Here is an 18,468-nt window from a genome sequence, read left to right as displayed (position 1 = left end):
ATTCCCCCAACTACCAAGTTGGTGGTCCAGCTGAGCATGCTTTTTTTTGCTGGTTAGCTGTTGTTGTGTCCACCATCCACCTAAAAGCAAGTACTATAGGCTGGATTAAATGTTCCTTATTCCATCTCCCAAAATCAGTAAAATGGAATAATTTTTTTTTATTTCCCCTCAATCTAAGAACAACCCCTTTAGCTATTATCTATGTGTGCATATGGAGTTTATCACACAGGGAACAATTGGAAGCATAAACGGTGATTAACCCATGATAATCCCACAATTGCTCTATTGGTTTTCACATGGCATCGTGTTCAAAGTAATATTATCCTGTGAAAAGAGTATGCCTTGTGGGTTTACATGTTGAAAAAATCTTAGTGCACATCCAAGTAATTGCTACAAACAGTTCCTCAAGAGTAGAACAAGTGGATATGAAGCAGACAACAACAGGCAAATCCTTGTAAACCCTGAGGAGCTACGTCATGAGAACTCACTCTTCTTTAAAACAATTTGGAAGAGCCCTAAGAGCACTTTGTACTGTATATCTGACCATAGCTCTGTAGTTCTGTATGTGGCCAGGAGATGGAGAATCTACTGGTATGATTCTCTACTGCCTTCCAGAGGCCCAAAGAAGATAGGAAAGTTTATTTACTGGGCTAACCAGAGTTCTTTCATCCACTTCTATTACCATCTGAGTGCAGTTGCTTCCCACTCACTCCTTCTCAATTTTCTCATCCTTTCCTCTAAGTCAGGGATGGGAATTGTTCAGCCTGCCAGATGCACTGGACAACAATTCCCAGTACTGTATTGCTATTAGCTATGCTGCCTAGGGCTGCTGGGAATTGCAGTCCAGCACCATCTGGAGGGCCTTAGGATTGCCACCCTAGCTTTAGATCAACAGTCTAAAACATGGAAAGGAGGGGCAGGAATGAGAATGAGTGGCAAGAATGGGAGTAGGTCCGGGAGGTTGCTTAATAAATAGTAATAGTTTCCATTAAGTGCTTGCATTCCTAATACATATACACAGACTGTACACACAGAGAGAATGTTGTACAGAAGCACGTCATCTGCTATAAAAGCCAGAATGTAGAAACAGCACTGGAGGAGAAATATTTAAAATATATGATTAAAAACTGCATACAACCCATGCTGGGATGGAATCAAATCAAAAGACCATAAAGCGCCGCTTACCTGTTTTGAGTGCTTTGCTGGAGCTGATCCCATGAGTCATGGCCAGTTCCCCTTTCATGAAAGTTAAAGAAGGTGTTTTTGTTTTGGAAGGGCCAGCTATCGGCTATTCGACCCAGGTAAATCTGGTTGCACTTGTAAGCACTCCCTTTCCCTTGATAACCTAAAGGGCCATATTTGCTAGTGTCGGACCCACTTTCCCTGAGGTATAAAGCAAGAGAAACAGGATTCGTTGTTGTTCTTATGTGCCTTCAAGTCATTTCAGACTTTTGGAGACCCTAAGAACGTATCATAGGGCTTTCTTGGCAAGATTTTCCATTGCCTTTTCCTGAGGCAAGAAAACCAAAGAGCATTTGGGACAGGCACCGGGTCCAGTTTTCCTTGCTTGCTTTCTCAGGCTAATATTTTCATTTCTGCCAATGTTTCACTGATGAAAACTGGGAGAAGTTAAGCTAAGCAACATCAGCCTGTGGTTTAGATGGTTAGCTATTAAGGCTACACAAGCTAGGGGAGGCTGCAGTTTACTTTTGCCTGAACCTACTGGGAAGGGCTGCCCCTTCATTTCTTCACCCCGCTGCTAAGTTAATCAGTGCAAACTACTTCTGCATGTAGAGCTCACTTTGCAGCAATTGAAGTAAGCTGAAGGGAATGTGGGAAGCAGAGAAATTGGGACATTTTAAAAGCAGCTGAAAAAGTGGGACCCAACCACAAACTCCTATTCATCTTGTATCAAATAGCACAGGGGCAGGAGACAAACCCATAGCAGCTGTGGTATACTTTGTACTTTTGACACCTAGTGAGAATCATTTTTAACACCCCCATGATTTTTAATGTTCCTGTACTATTTAATTTTGATGCCATTGCCCTAAAATGGTGTGTGTGTGTGCATGCACACACAGGACTCTATTTTCAGAACTCTTCCAGTGTCCATTCCCAACCACCTTAATCCAGCCTTGCTGCTATTTTGGGCCTGTCCATTCCAAGTCCAGTTTAAAGATTAAAAAGCCCCTGAAGGGACAAAAGCCAGGGCCTTGAAGGTGCCCATCAATCATTAGTACTCAGACAGTAGACTGAGCAGAGAGACAGGCCATTTGTACTCTATTTCTATTTTAACATTGACATCCAGATGCAATTAAAATAGTGGACCAGGATAAGTCTGACTATGGCTACATGCACCCTATTTCTTAACTAAAGCCAGATGTAAAATAGTGGGATTAAACTGAGGTACTCCAGATGCTCTAAATGCTGGTTCTCATAAGACCCAGCAAACCAGTGGTGATGGATGATAGGACAAAGAGTTCGTACATATCTACAGGCCACGTTCCCCAGCCCTAAACCAATGTATTTTCAAATTTTTATCTACACATATATAACACATGCTAATTACCAAGTGCTTTTTATGTGTGTGTGATATGTAAGTTGTCTGGACTGCATCTACTATTCTAGAACACACACCTAAATACATGTGCATATAAACTGCTTCCCTTCCAAATACCTAGATATTGCTGACTGTTTCTGGGAACAAAATGTTATTCTGAATACAAGTGGATTCACTGCAAGATTAAATCTTCCCATGGTGTACTTGGTTTTTGTTGCTTTGAAAAGGAAGTTGTTCTGGTCAGCTCACTCATCTTCAAGAACCTCCTCCTCCCCACTCCACAATTACATTCCACACTGAAGACTCACAAACTCTAGCACACATTTATTTGTTTTGCATCACTGAGTGTTCCTCTGCAGAGGTTTGCAACGAACTTCAAGGTTGGCAGGCGCAGTGCGGAGGGTGCTTTCTGTGCCAGAAAAAAGGACCAGAGTAGCTTTTTAAAAAAAGCATTAAGAACTACTAGAGGATAAGGAGGTGGACAGTGCAATAGCTTTCTCCTGTGCATTCCCTATGCTAGCTTCTGACCTTTCACGAGAAGCATCAGATACCTTCTACCTGAGGGACAGAGTGTTTTGATTAAAAACAAAACAAAAAAGCAACTGACATTTTCAGTCTGAACAAAGGGTCAGTGCCTCACCCCTGCTCTGCAAGGTACTAGTGCTTCACGCAGCTGTATCACAGGCAGAAATGCAACAGGTGCAGACTCCCCCATGCTGTTTTTCCTGAGCCCTCCGGCTAATTCTCTTTGTTGGAGCACATAGTGTGTCTTATTCCTCTGAACTGACCTGCTGCCTTCAGGTGTGATAGAAGATTTTGTTCAGCTGCCAGCATTCATCGGTCAACCCAGTCACAGCTTGTGGATACGGAATCATAAAGGAAACACTATCTTATTTCAGGCAGCAGAAAGTCTGGGAGCAGCTTGGATTATTTGCCACCTTGTGGTGTCTGCCACTACTCTCTGAATTTGAACACAGGACACCAGCACAGTGGCTTTTCTTAATTCTACACGGCACTCCACTCTCCTTTTCCCACTTTCAGTTATACCTACTGCAGAAACATTAATCCTATCTAGTCTAAGCATCTCATGTTTTCAAGCTAGCCTCAAGGGAGCAAAAAGAAGCTTGCTTTCTCGCCACACGCTCCACTTGACTAGTGTCCCTGCCACTCTTAGTAAAACAGCTCTCAGCTGCCAGAAAAGGTCCTTCTGAGTAAAGCCAGAGCTGAAACATCATCCTTGGCTTCTCAGCATCTACATCCTACTCCTACCACTGCCTCCCTAATATCCTTTGGAACAGCCACCTCAAAACCTTGAGTGACAGGTTTAAGTCAAAGACTCTCTCTCTGTGCGCACTCGTGTGTGCTGGGGGGGGGGTCTGTCTTGTTCTATCCAAGTAACTCACTGCAATGCATCAGCAGAAAGAGATTTTACAGAAGAATCTCAAAAAATACAAAGAAAGAAGTCTCTTAGCCCAAATAGTGAGCCATACAGCTTCTCAGATAAAATAGACTAAACTAGATAGCAAATGAGGATCAGGGCATGTAACACCATCAAGTCCTGCTTGTAAACAATTATCTCCATCAGTCCAGAAAGAATTGATTGGCTCCTGTCAGAACACTCCAATGGCTATTCCTATGCTCCAACTGGTCATGCCAGGGGAAAGTCCTCTACCATTTGGTATTGCAGCCTTTATTCCATACTGCTCCGACACAGTGCAAGTCTTTCAAAAGCAAGGGAGAAGCTGGGAACTTTTCTTTCGTGGAAGAGAGGGAAGGATGGGTTTCATGGTCAGCTCCCAGAATGGCAGCGTAAATAAGAGTGTGCCACTTCCTTTCCCTCCCCATCCCAAAAAAGACATGCAGCAGCCAGTACAGGAGGGGATTGAAGAGGAATGTTTCAGGTCATCTCGGATGGATTCTTGCATGCTGGCGATCACCTGACAGTGCTTAGCCAGTCTCTGGCTTCACCGGTCTCATGGGGCACAACTAGCAGCAACTCACAGGGTCCCTCTGATAGAACTTCCTGAAGAAATACCCTGTAAGAAAGACATTAGGGAAGGGGAAGGGGAAAAGGGGGTAGATTAGAGGTCTAACAAGGCCTCCTCAATGTAGCAGAGCGAGATAACCATTCTTGGAATTCCAGGATGTTGCCCAAAAGGAGAAAGACCATTCTCAAAATTGCAACCTTGCCCCACTGCCAGCTCCCACCCAAAAAGTGGGAGTCCAGTCCATTCAACCCAAGAAAGGTCTCACCTGGGATGCAGTATATCAGGAGGAGGAATAAAATTCCTGGGGTATTATTGGACTGGTCTTTAGAAGAGAAGAAACAAATCACCGCTGTGCCTTTGAAGACAAGCTGGCTTACTGTGGCTTTTGAGGGCAAGAGGTTATGTTGCGCTTTTATGCTTTGATGCTCCAGCAACTGTTTTGATTATGGATGGCATTCATGCCTCACACCCCCAGATGACTAGATTGTGTTCTCTGCATTCCCAATGTCTGGACTCTCCTCACCTTGTTAGCTTGGCTGGTCCCACACTGACCTTCTTGGCTGTGTGTGCATATGTATATATCAACCACCTTGCCATTCCCTTTCAACTATCAGATTTTCAAAGCAGCCAGCAAACCAAAACAAGTCATCAAGTACATTCAATATAATTTTGTTTTGTTTTTAAAAAGAAACAACATTATACCAGAGCAGCAACAAATGTCAACAATCATGGTAAAACTTTCAAAAGCTCAACAGGATAAAATGGGTCCAAATTATTGATGCAATAACTGAACCTATTTTCTAAAAATAACTGAGTATTCTTCCCAACAAGAAGTATTGACCACCGATTTTACTTATCTAGTTTAAAATGATTTTGTATATTCTTTGTTGCCTCTTTTATATTTTTACGTACAAGTTTTTAAACTGGATATTCACATTGATGGTCAACGAATAAGCCTAGGTTTGCCTCCAAAACAACTAAAGATCTTGGACCTTGCTGACTGTCTGTCACTTGTATGGAAGCCCAAGGAGAATTTTTCAGTCCTATATTCTCCTGTTACCCAAACAAAATTCTACAGCAATGGTTCCCAACCTTTGGTCCTCCAGATGATTTGAACTTCAGCTCACATAATTCTTGTTTGTCAAGCTGGCTGCAGCTTGTGGGATCTGAAGTCTAAAACAAATGGAGGACCAAAGATTGGGAACCACTGTTTTACAGGATGTACTGGTACAATTATTGGAAGAGTCAATCTTTTACTGCTTATAATAGTGATGGGGAGCATTTTGCATGCTTTGGTGTACATTTTCCAACAACCCTACTTATTATAAGGAGTAGGAGAAATATAGTTCAGAATATTTGTACTGCCTCAACATTGTACACTTATTAATGAATTTTAGAATTGTTAACGTTAAATATATCTGTAATTTTTCTGTATCTAAAGGATTTGATTTGCAGTGCTAGAAAACCAGGATTCCAAACTATGTGGAGCACCTCCACAGTCACTCTCCAAGTGAAAAGCATGGCAGAAATTGTGACACTGGAGGACAGGGACAGTGTATTACCCTCTTCCTGTCTCTTAGTTACTCATTTCTGTTAATACATGAGGCGATCTTAAAACGGCTTCAGATGTCACCTTATTCCTTGTGATGGTCTGTAACATCAGTGGTTGCAGATACAAAACAAGTTGAGGATCATGTCTCTGGATTATCACTTTACTGGTTTATCCCACTTTGTATTGTTCTATCTTAAACTTCTTACAAAGGGTATGAACTTGGATATCTTTTAGGACAGAAGCAAACCTGATCATTTCCTGGAGCAGACTTCACCTTCTAGGTCACAGTTAATTTTAAGGAGCACCTTCTTTCATATGTTCCTCAGAACATACTCCACTGAAGATCTGAAGCCTTGCTGTGGCTGCACACTGCTGAATGAAATACAACTGGCAACCAGTAGGAACAGGACATTTTTGGAAGTGGCACCTACTCTATGACTGTAACACATTTATTATTCTAGGATGCAATCCTATTCATACCTACCTGGGGAAAAGCTGCATGGAAAACAGTGAGACTAGTTTGTGAATAAACATGCATGGACATACTCAGACACCTGGCAGAAACCTGACTGTTCCAAAAGGCTTTTAATTGTCCTTATTATTTCCATGATGTTTACCTCCATGACTAACATTTTACTTAAGGTTATGTGATTTGCTTGCAGTTCTATTCTGCATTGCTTATTCGCAAGATTCCATGAGTACCTGAGGTCAGCTTCGCTGCCAATTGGAACTGGTGCCTTCAACTTGGAGTCAAGGTTGTAATAGACGCCATCAAGCTGGCGCACAGCAATCCAATGGCGGCGCCTCACTGGAAGAGACAGGAAGCCGAGGCACACGTTGGAGGGGACATTGATGATGAATCCTAGAACCCCCTCTAGGGATAGCTGCTCTAGAGGCCTATGAAGCAAAGAAAAATATGAGGGCATGGCAAGAAATGTGTAATATTCTGAGGAGAAACTCCTCCAGCATCCTGAAGAACAATCTACAGGAGCATACTTGTAGAGCACATGCTTAGCATATACTGCTGAAAGTCCCAAGCTGAGTCCCTGGCATCTCCACACATCAATGTAGGAAAGAACCCTGCTACAAGCTTGGAAAGCTGCTGCCAATCGGTGCCAATGATACTAGGCTATGTGGACCATTGCTCAGTAAAAGGCAAATTCCGGACATGATGGTGTTGCTAAACTCAGCCTAGTCAATCTCTCCCCAACCTGTCTAAAATGATCTGGAAGGAAAGAAGGTGCCTATCCCTGCAATACACAAATGTAACAAATGGGTGAAAGTCTGTGTGGTATAATGTGCCAGGACATGCTAGAATCTGGTCCTCAACTGTACCATGAAACTCACTGGGTGACCATGTGCTAGTTAGTATTTCTCTCTCAGCCTAACCTATCATATGAGGTTGCTGTGAGAATCAAACTGGAACAAAGAGAATCATGTACACTGACTGCCTTGAGCTCACTGGAAAAGACAGGATATAAATGTAACTGACTAGCAAAAGAGCAAGAAGTAGAGCAGAGGTGAGCAACTGTGTGATAGTCAGTGACCAATTCCACACACACACACACACACACACACACACACACACACCATGGACCACCCGCCACACACATAATAAGCCCAAATGCCTCTCTTTACCTCTGCAGTTCCTCTCAAAATGGCAATTGAAGTGACATCACATTACTTCTTGTCACCATTTTGAGAGAGATTACAGAGGTATTTGGGGATAGTATGGATTACAGGGCTGTTTGTGGTTATAGGTTGGGTATATATTTGCATATTTCCTTGAGTTTGGGGGGCATTCTGCATAGTCTGGAGTCAAAGCTGTCCAAAAATCACACCATATTTTTTTAACTGGGGAGGTATGGGAGACTGGTGCACAGCTTCAGGGGTCACAAAAGTAGGCTCCAAGGGTCACATGCATTGGCTGCACTATACACACCCCTGAGTAGAGGAAGAGGTCACTAGAAAAGAAAACAGTTAAAGCTGGGCAAGTCACATTTTTTCAAGAAGCAGTCAATTAGCTGGAGTTTGCAGGGCACTCTGGACTGGAAGTAAACAGAACAATTTATGGCAGAGATTTTGCCACTCACCTGCGCTTGTCCCACCAGACAGCTTCTAGACCAACACTCTGGAGAGCTGCCATGATGACATTGACATCATAGTTCCCTGTTCCCAAGAAGCTACGATGTGGATTCCATCTGGCATCTGGGGCCAGCCTGTTGGAAAACAAAAAAGAGTCTTCATCCGCTGCCTCCCTTATGTCACATATCAGTGCAGTGAGACAGTTGGGCCCAATGCAGATCTTGTGTTCCCTCAAAATGATCTATTTATAAAAGAAAAGGGGAAAAAACAAGACAACTCCCCCCCCCAAAAAAAATCTGCCCTCAGGGATACAATCTAAAAAGAGAGAGGGGGGTCACAAAAGGAAAAAATGTGAAAGGGAATAAGGAAATTCAGACAAAAGTTTTCGATGTTATGAAGTTCTTGTCAACACCCTGGTGAAATGTCTGCTGGATGACCATTGGGAAGAGACCCCAGAGGAGCTAGCTTCTTGGGAATACTGCTAATGGTCCTCTTTCCACCACCAAATGATCTTGCCGCTTCTTTCTTCACCTGCATAACACTACCACATTTACTTCCTTCACATTCCAACTTTTATGCAAACTTTGGTATATGTCTCTGAAGCCATTCACATGCTGTTAAATTCCAGATCCCATCCATCCCATGCCTACAATGAGGCATGATGGGAATAGCAGTTCATCTGCATCTCAAGGGCTAGATGATTCTCACCTCATACTATAACTAAACCCAAGTACCTATGCTAGAACTGACTGGGCAATCTTCCATCACTATTATAATTTCTGTCTTCATCTGCTGCCTCCCTTAGGTTACATATCAATGTGGAACACTTGACTCTCCAATTCTCATGAGCCCCAGCCAATGGTCACGCATTATGAGCATTGCTATGCAATATATGAGGGTGCGCTCTTTAAGAGATGTCAAGACAAAGATCTGTCTTCAATGCAACATGTTGATGAACATTAATACATTGCTATTGTTCTTCTCCTCTTGTTGGTTTAAGTTATCTCAAGCCTATCCAGAATAAAGTTATGTGCATTTTAAATATGAATTTGACATCGCTTATTTTATTTTATTTTATTGTTTATTTGAGCTGGTAAAAACTTACCCCTAGAGAGTTAGCCTGGAAAACACATTGAGAATAAAGGATGTCTGCTGCTTCTTTTTATGCAACTGTCATTTTGGCTTTTCCAGAGAAATACTGTACCCCAGGGAAGCTTACAGGCTCCTACTTGCCCCAGAACAACACTGAATAAATGAACAATAAATCAGCAGAGCCATACTGCCAAAGCAGCACTATTTCAGAGGCTTACCTGAGTAGCTTCGACCTATTCCACTGAAGTGTTATAGAGTGCACAATATTATCTGGATTGTGCTAATTAAAGTGTCGTGATGACCAATGGTTGTAAATGAAATTACGTTCTAGTGTCTCATGCAAAACACCCTTGGAGTAGCTAGGCCCAACTCATTAAAAGCGTAGGTAGTCTCACCCATCAGAACAAGGTATGCAAAACCAATTCCATGCCCTTGGCAAAATCCCATCAGCTTCACACTATGTAAGACAAAGATGCCTCTTTCAGAGAAAGTGGCAAATACAGGCCAAGTAAGTGTAACATTACTTTGCTCAAAAGCTTTGAAAGAAAATCAATTTAAAAGGACGGGGGAGGGGGGGTTCCAAGAAACCCTGATAGCACTATAGGGACTTTTCAGTTTGCATTTGACACCTTGGGAGGGGACAGAAGTGATGTCAACATTTGATTCCAGCAGTGGGACTTTCCCATAGAGTTCTAAAAGAAGAACTGCTCATCTCCTGCAAATCAACATGTGCACATTTCCACCCAGAACCAGTTTTCTAGTCCTTGTGACTGTCAAGTTTTTTGGGAAAATCCCTCTTATATGTACAGTGAACTTCATGGAAACCCAGGCACATCTCAACAACTTTCCTCCTTCCTTACTCTGATCTGGGCCAACCAGTTAAGAAAAATAGGTGATTAAGCGTTTTCCTGAAATTTCTAAGCACAGAGTTTTACAGATGAAAATGTGTCATACTCCATCTTTCTTTGGCCTTTCACACCTGATATTTATATACACTCACGCCTCAGAGAAGCTGGAGCTTCCTCTAGGTTTGGGCACCAACTCATCTTAATAGGTCCATCCAATGCCTTTGCCACTACCCACACCCAAATTCTCAAACTCTAGGTTCAAATTATGGTCATGTTAGTAAGTAGGTGTGTGTAAAAGGAACAACCCAGTGCTATGAAGCATTACCACATAATTATAATTGAAGTTCAGTGTTTGTTTCCTTAGTAGAGCAAGGATGAGGAATCACTGACTCTCCAAATGTTTTCGACTACAACTCTCAGAATCCTTGACCACTTGTTATGCCAGTTTTGGCTCCTGTGAGTTAAACTCCAAAACTACTGGGAGACCAAAGATTTTTCACTCCTGTCACAGGGCATGGTTTAAATTAAATTAGATTCAAGATTTAGATTCAATAAGATTTTTGACATTAGTTTTTCTTTAGAACCAAAGTAAATGTTGGTCAGGGAATATTTTTTAAAGGAAAGGGGATAATCTGTAAATAGGGTGCCAATTCGAAGGCTGAAATGATTGAGAGTGTTTGTAAAAAGGTCTTCTAGGGAAAGAATGTCGCTTTTAGGTTCTTGCAGGATATTGGTGTTGTTGTATTTATTTCTATCCTGCCTTTCTCCCAGATTGGGACTCAGAGATACAAACTATTTACCTCTTACAGATCTCATCAGCTGCCTCTTGGGTGAAAATCCGCTCCTGCAAGACATTGTTCAGGGCATGGACAGCACACAGCTCAAGGCGTTGCCGCTCATGATAAATCCCGGATGCCTCATTAGGTCCCAAGTTCCCGGACATCACATCTACGCGAGCCTGAAAGGCCCCACCTTGAGATCAGCCCTGGAGAGAAAAGCCAGTAAAAGAATCACACAGATATAAAAAGGCAGATAAATCAATACAACTCCATTAGCGTTGGAGAGCACAGAGCTTGGGAACATTACTGTTTTGGACTACAATGGCTGAGGAAGTGTGGGTGTTTTAATCTAAAAGGGTAATGTTCCCCAACTCTGTTTACTGTTTGAGCTCCTTCACCGCTTACAATCCTAACCATTTGTAGACCTGCTCTTTGCCAAATGTGTTCCAGGCTTCTCTAACCTTTTCCTTTAGCTTTCTCTGCCATTCATTCCCAATAGGTTATTATCAACACTCCTTTCCTACAGTTCCCTTGTTCTAGTGCTCTCTTAAATTCCCAACTTCACTTTTACTCCTCCTTTCCCAGGCCTAGATACCTGCAACACCCTCTGGGCAGTTAGCCAAGGACTGTTCAACCTACCCTGCCCTACTTCATTAACCTTATTTCATTAAATAGGGTTACCAGCCTCAAAACTGGAGTAGGCTCCTATACTTTCAACGGTTTCATAGAAGAACGAATTTCATCAGATGTTGCTTGTCACACAACCAGGTAACAAGCACTTCCTTTCTGTGCAACCATGAAAGATTCAGAAGCCTTCTCCAGTTTTCAATCTGGCAACCCTATTTCAGGGAAGGATGCCCAATCACCCAAGAGAGGCTTCCACTGAATATACATCCCTATCAACATAAGTAGATCAAGGCATGAATACCTTGCATGAATCCCTGCAACTCCACACATGATTATGGGATGGGTAAGTATTATTTTAGTAAGAGACTTCCAAAAGAAGAGAAAACCAGAACTCATTATTAGAACACAGGGAAATGCAATACAAGTGGGCCCTCAGTATCCACTGAGGTTTGGTTCCAGGACACACACACACACACACCTGCTGTGGATACCAAACTTTGTGGATGCTCAAGTCCTATTAAATACAAAATCACTTTGAGAGCATTTCTGAAGAGAAGAGTATAAATACAATAAATAAATAAGTTATCCCTTAAATAAAATGGCAAAATCAAGGCTTGCTTTTTAGAATATATATATATATATATATATATATATATATATATATTCATGCCATGGATAGTCAAATCTGTGGATAAAGAATCTGTGGATAAGGAGGGCCAACTGTATATCCTAAAATTGTTGCCATGAGGGTAGTAAGAAAGTGAGTAGGAAAATAAATAAATAAAGACTATCCCATACATTTGTGACTGAAATGAATATTCGTGCCTATGTAAAACCAACAAGAAGGCATGTGGCACCTTAAAAGATGAAGAAATCTTATTTGGTGTAAGCTTTCATGATCTTCAGTGCCAAGGTGGCAGTTGTCACAAAATAATACATTACTGAAGGGTAAGAATCCAAGCTGGCAGTGGGGAAGCCACAGACTCCCAAATATTTTGTGTAGGGCCACTATCCATGACCACTGGCCATATTGGCTAAGGGTGCAACTTTGTTGTTGTTGTTGTTGTGTGCCTTCAAGTTGTTTCCGACTTAAGATGACCCTAAGGTAAACCTATCATGGGGTTTTCTTGGCCAGGTTTGTTCAGAGGAGGTTTGCCATTGCCTTCCCCTGAGGATGAGAGCATGTGACTTGGCCAAGGTCACCCAGTAGGTTTCATGGGCCTGTTACAGACTGCCAAAATAAAGCTGCTTTGGGTCTCTTTGGAGGTATGCTGTTAAAATATGCCTGCATCCTAAGAATCCGGAACTGCACCAAAGCTTCACTCCAGTGGTTAGGAATGGAGTGTGGCTTTGGCACGACCTCCGGACTCTTAGGACCCATGTATCATTTAAACAGCATACCCCAAAGAGACCCGAAGCAGCTTTATTTTGGCAGTCTGTAACAGGCCATGGCCAAGCCGGAGAACCCTGATCTCCAGAGTCATGGTCCAACATTCAAACCACTACACCACACTGGCTCTCATAGGAGTTCAACTACACTGTAGAAATAATGCAGTTTGGCTCCACTTTAATGGCCATGGCTCCATCCTACAGAATCCTGGGACTTGTAGCTTTGTGGGGCACCAGCACTCTTTGACTGAGAAGGCTAGAGACCTAGCAAAACTAGAAATCCCAGGATTCCACAGGATGGAGCGACAGCACTTAAAAGTGGTGTCAAATTGCATTATTTCTAGATCGTCCAACAAGATCTGGGCTATTATAGTTTCTCCATCGCTTAGTGTGACTCACATCCTTTAAAAGCAATGTATTATCCTGTGATGACTACCACAGTGCTCACCATTACCTTTCTTTCCCTCCTAAGAACACACACACACACACATATATATATATATATATAACATAATGTAAAATATATATAACTTATTTATGTATTTTATATTATACTATATACATGTGTTTGTGTGTGTATAAAACTTATTTTATAAGTTTATACACATGCACACGCACACACACACACACGCACACACACACAAACACATACATAATATAATATAAAACATATAATAATAATAAATACAAATAAAACTTTTATTTATATCCTGCCTTTCTGTCCATGACAATCAAGGCGGCTTGCAGATTAAAAGTACGTACAAACATATAAAAGTACATATAAAACATATATATATATATACACACACACACAGTGGTTTAGGTTATTTTTTTAACCTTTGTATGTTTTAAATTTTGGTTTTATGGGGGGGATGGTGGTTTAGATTACTTTTAAACTTTTCTATGTTTTAAATTTTGTATGTTTAATTTTTTAAAAACACTTTTTATTATTTTAATTAGGCTATTTTAAGTGTGTATTTTTCAAACGTTGTTTTAATGTGTTTTTATATTGTGAGCTAGCTGCCTTGGGTCCATTTTTTGGGAGAAGGGTGGGATAAAAATGAAATAAGTATATAAATAAATAAATAAATAAATAAAAACAACAATAATAACAATAATAAGTCAAGAGATGCCAAAGCCAAAGGTTTAAATTTAAATTTCTAAAAAGCAAACCGGGGAGTTTAGGAAACCTCTCTCCCCTGTCCCTCTAGGGCTGGGGTGAGCTAAGAGAGGGAATGCACTCTGCACATGCTCTGCAGCACCACTTTTAGTTAAGATGTTGCCCTAAACCCCCCTCCCTACCTCCTCCTGATTTCCTCTCCTTTCCTTCAACCAGCCCATACCCCATTTTGTCCTTTTCTGCCCTGGAAAGAGGGAAGAAAGCAACCCACAGAGGGAGGGCATCTTACCCTGCAAACGCTGGAGCTGCCACAACCACCACTGGACACCATGCCTGGCCCAGAAACGTTCTGCTCTGAGTCCAGACTGACTACTCTGCACAGCTGGGGAACTACTCTTCCCAGCAAGCACTGCGCGGCAGGCTGGGACTACGACTCCCAGCATGCTCCAGGGGGCAGACCGGAAGTTGGCTTTATTTTAAAATATATTGTTTTAATGTATTTAAAGGCAGGGTGACATTGTCCCTCCCTTTCAACCCTTTCTCTGTCCATAATGTCCTCCATTTTGTACATGGCTAAGAAGCACTAAGCTCTGGGTCTCAGGTGTTTTGGGGGTTTTTTTGGACTTCAACTCCCAGAGGCCTTATTATTATTATTATTATTATTATTATTATTATTATGCACATAGCATAGAAGCACATTGAGTAGAAGAACCAAACTCTGGTCCTCAGGTGATTTTTTTTAATACTTCAACTCCCAGAGGCCATATTATTATTATTATTATTATTATTATTATTATTATTACTGTATTTCAATTACATTTTTTAAATTATTGTAGTAATTTCATTCTATTTTAATGTACCATTTTTGTATGTTTTTTTTAATTGTGTGTTGTTTTTTTTAATGTTGTAAGCTGCCTTGAGAGTCCCAGTCTTGGGAGAAGGATGGGATATAAATATAGTTGTCCCTCCATATTCGCTAGGGTTAGGGGAACAAGACCCCCGTGAATATGGAAAAACCGCAAATAACGAAAACACTGTTTTTACCTGAGAGGACACCTCTCTAGGAATCTCTAGGTCCTCCAGTGCAACTCTGTGGTCAATGTCCAATGGTCTTTCAGTGCAACTTTTAGTTAAAGTTAACCACAGAGTTGCACTGGAGGACCTAGAAGCCCCAGAGAGAACACATTAATGAAATCCGTGAATAATCAAATCCGCAAATATCAAAGCCGCAAATATGGAGGGATGACCGTAAATATAATGATATGTATGTAGTTAAAATACAAATTAAAATATGTATTTAAAATGTGCAGTTAAAATTGCATATGTACTTAGAATTTGTAATTAAAAATTACACATTAAAATATGTAATTAGAATATGCAATTAAAAATTACATATTAAAACATGCCCTCCTTTGAGGTTATGACTTCTTAGTCACCCTCTGTGGACTACAGCTCCCAGAATGCACTAGCAACAGTTTAAGAGGAGGAAACACTCCTCCCCTTTCCAATACACACTGAGAGAGTGTTTTTTTCAGTTAGGTATTAAAATATCAAATACTTTAAAGAGACAAAAATGTTTATGCTACGCTAAAACAATACATTAAAATACTTTGAAATACATTAAAACAATACATTAAAATACATTTTAAAATATATTCAAACCACAGCTCTGGAATTCTGGGATCTGAGCTCTAAAAAAAGCCTAAGGAGTTTATCAGACAAGGGAAATTGGAAGTATAATCCAATAGCAATCTGAACGCAATCATGGGGTTTAATGTTATTGCGTGATAGGTTACTACACGCGATTTCAGGCAATGGGAAGTCAGTCCAAACGCAATCATGGGGTTTCATGTTATTGCATGAGAGGTGATCACACACAATTTTGGGCAATGGCAAGCTATTTTCGGCAATGGGAAGTCAGTTCGAACGCAATTCGAATTCACGTAAATTTGCTGAACTAGCAAATTCATGTGAATGCATTCTGACGCCACTTTCTTTTCATTCAAAATTAAGAGAAATTCCTCCCGGGGGATAAACTCCTAAGTCTATTGCAAACCAAGGCATTTCAACTAATTTCATCAGGAAAATACAGTTGAATACATAATAGCATACAGTATATGTAATTATAGCTGGAAATAAGCCATAGGAAATTAATTTATATTTACTTTAGTGTTTTTAATGTTTGTTTGGTAATGTCCAACATTTTTTTCCCTTAAAAGTCCTACATTTTGTGGTGCCATGTCCTCCTTTGAGGTTATGACCTTGTGTAGACCACAGGTCCCAGAAAGCACCAGTGACAGTTTATGAGAACCACGCTCCTTTCCAATATGGAGTGAGGGAATTGTTGTTGTTGTTGTTGTTGTTGTTGTGTACCTTCAAGTTGTTTCCTAGTTATGGGGTCCAAAACTGCATCCACACTGCAGAAATAATCAACAACTTTACCTGCCATGGCTCAATGCTATGGAATTCTGGGAACTGTAGTTTTGTGAGACATTTAGCCTTCTTTGTCAGGGAGCTCTGGTGTACTAAAATGCATGCAAATATGCAAACCTGGCAAGTATGGTTCCCTGAATGGGTTACATTGATGGTTTCTGGTATTCCTGGGGTCTAATCTGTATATAAAAGAGATGGGAAAATGGATGGCACATCATGGAACAAAGAAATATATGAAGATGAACCCCAAATTCTAAACAAGTGAGGGAGAAGCCACAATAAGAGAAATAGGGGGGAAAGAATCACCAGGAACAGATGGTATTCCAATTTAAATTAGTTGATATTACAGTGGATCCTTGTTATACACTGGGGTTTGGTTCCAAGATCCCCCGTGTATAACAAAATCCATGTATGCTCAAGTCCCATTAAATATAATGACATAGCAAAATGGTATCCCTTATAAAAATGGAAAATCAAGGTTTGATATTTGAAATTTATACCTTTTTTTGAACATTTTCAAACCGTGTATGCTTGAATCTGTGTATAAAAAATCCGTGTATAAGAAGGGCCGACTGTAATTTGTTTTAAAAACCAAATACTGAAGGTGATTATTCCTAGACTTTGCTTAGTATGCATGGCCAAGTTTTCGATTTTTAAATTTTACGGTCTTCCAGATATGGTTCCAACAGACAGAAAAAGAGACATACTTTGTAGAGATAAGGATGAGCTAGACTCCCCCAAACCTGCTCTTGACTTATACATGAGGTCAACTTATAGGCTGGAGGAGGCAGATCAGATTCTTTCTGTCGTTTCTTTGTTTTTTGTACATTTCCAAAATTGACAACATGTCTTGTCCGTTCCTTAATTGCTGGAGGATATTATTTTTTCAGTGCTATGGGCAAGTATTGCCAAGAGTGGCACTTGGAAGTGTCATTCTCCATCCTTGTAAGACACCCACGAATTCTAAAGAAGACTCTCTTGAGATGTCTGTCTAATAAACTCAATGGCACTTGCTCCAAAATAAGAATTCACAGAATTGCAGCCTTCAGGTTATTTATGCAGAAAGATATTAGAAACTAAAAGGCCAGAGACTCAAAATTCTGGAAGACTTGGGAAGGAAATACTATAATCAAAAGAGGTGGACAAAAATGTAAGGTAGGCATTTGGGTCAAACTGGCACATCTGCACTTCCAACACTTGAGATGAGACAAATTACAAGAATCTCCTTTGTCTGTATTCTCCAGAGGTAGTGCCATCATCACTTAAGGTTTTAGTAAATCCTGTGTCCTGAGGTACAGAGATGGGGAAGGATTAACATAGTAAGATAATTGTTAATGTGCTAAAAAAAAATCATCTACTGTAATTGTTATGTTTGTGTTAGAAAGGGCCATTTTAGTAGGTTAATTTTTAATTACTGTTTAGGTTTATGTTACACTGCTAAACTAGAAGCCTTACTAGAATAAAGGTGAACAATTTCATCCATGATATTATGGCCTTTTCTAGTTCTCTCCTTGATCTTGTTGTGAGTTGTGCAAGGAGGGCAACAGTTGCACAGATTTTTGAAAACCCCATTTCTCAACCATCTCAACAAAAAGCTTTCTCTTGTTTGACTTGCCTCCCTCCTTTAGAAACTAATTTCCTTCCCTTCCTTCTTTATTTAGCTTACTAGATATTCCTACTTGGTTTCTGGCAAAAGCTCTGTGGTTAAGAGCTTCAAATTTTAGTTTCTTTCTACAGACGAGGCACCTCAAGGCAGAGTGCAATGTCCATCTGAACGCCAAGAAGATCCCCACCTTCTAACCTGGCTTTATTATTAAACAAATGATAAACTTAACTGAAGACTTGAGCAGATTACCTGAAAATACTGACAATTTCCAGTTGTTTTATGGTTGGACCTGCATAACTACAGGTTTTGCTGTGCCTCCATTTAGACCTTTCTTCAAGCATACTGTATTTTTCTGTATGTCTGTCCCTTCTGTCCCACCTTGCATTGAT

The 18,468-nt window shown here is 40.7% G+C and overlaps 2 protein-coding genes across 2 annotated transcripts in view; both read right to left on the bottom strand.

Annotated features, from left to right (window-relative positions):
• Positions 1-18,468, bottom strand: part of LOC121933510 (RNA binding protein fox-1 homolog 1-like) — a 576,905-nt gene that overhangs the window by 50,233 nt on the left and 508,204 nt on the right. The window lies entirely within an intron of this gene.
• On the bottom strand, positions 2,863-14,463 carry JOSD2 (Josephin domain containing 2). Its single transcript, XM_042473363.1, has 5 exons — positions 14,330-14,463; positions 10,926-11,110; positions 8,194-8,319; positions 6,803-6,997; positions 2,863-4,596 (listed from the first exon to the last, which is right to left on the bottom strand). Exons 2-5 carry the CDS (start codon positions 11,066-11,068, stop codon positions 4,494-4,496), a joined length of 567 nt encoding a protein of 188 aa, XP_042329297.1. The 5' UTR covers positions 11,069-11,110; positions 14,330-14,463; the 3' UTR covers positions 2,863-4,493.

The sequence above is a fragment of the Sceloporus undulatus genome, chromosome 6 (genome assembly GCF_019175285.1).
Source record: "Sceloporus undulatus isolate JIND9_A2432 ecotype Alabama chromosome 6, SceUnd_v1.1, whole genome shotgun sequence".
NCBI classification, from domain to species: domain Eukaryota; kingdom Metazoa; phylum Chordata; class Lepidosauria; order Squamata; family Phrynosomatidae; genus Sceloporus; species Sceloporus undulatus.
The sequence above is the reverse complement of the archived record's forward strand: the minus strand, read 5'-3'. Positions and strand labels throughout refer to the sequence as shown.

What these genes read in the sequence shown, in the direction of transcription:
- JOSD2 (XM_042473363.1), bottom strand. Translation starts at nt 11,068, where the DNA reads ATGTCCGGGAACTTGGGACCTAATGAGGCATCCGGGATTTATCATGAG. An exon ending in GCTGATGAGATCTGTAAGAG is followed by an intron (nt 8,320 to 10,925) that starts GTAAATAGTTTG and finishes GTTTTCCAACAG; the next exon opens with GCTGGCCCCAGATGCCAGAT. An exon ending in GGCAGCGAAGCTGACCTCAG is followed by an intron (nt 4,597 to 6,802) that starts GTACTCATGGAA and finishes TCTTTCTTACAG; the next exon opens with GGTATTTCTTCAGGAAGTTC.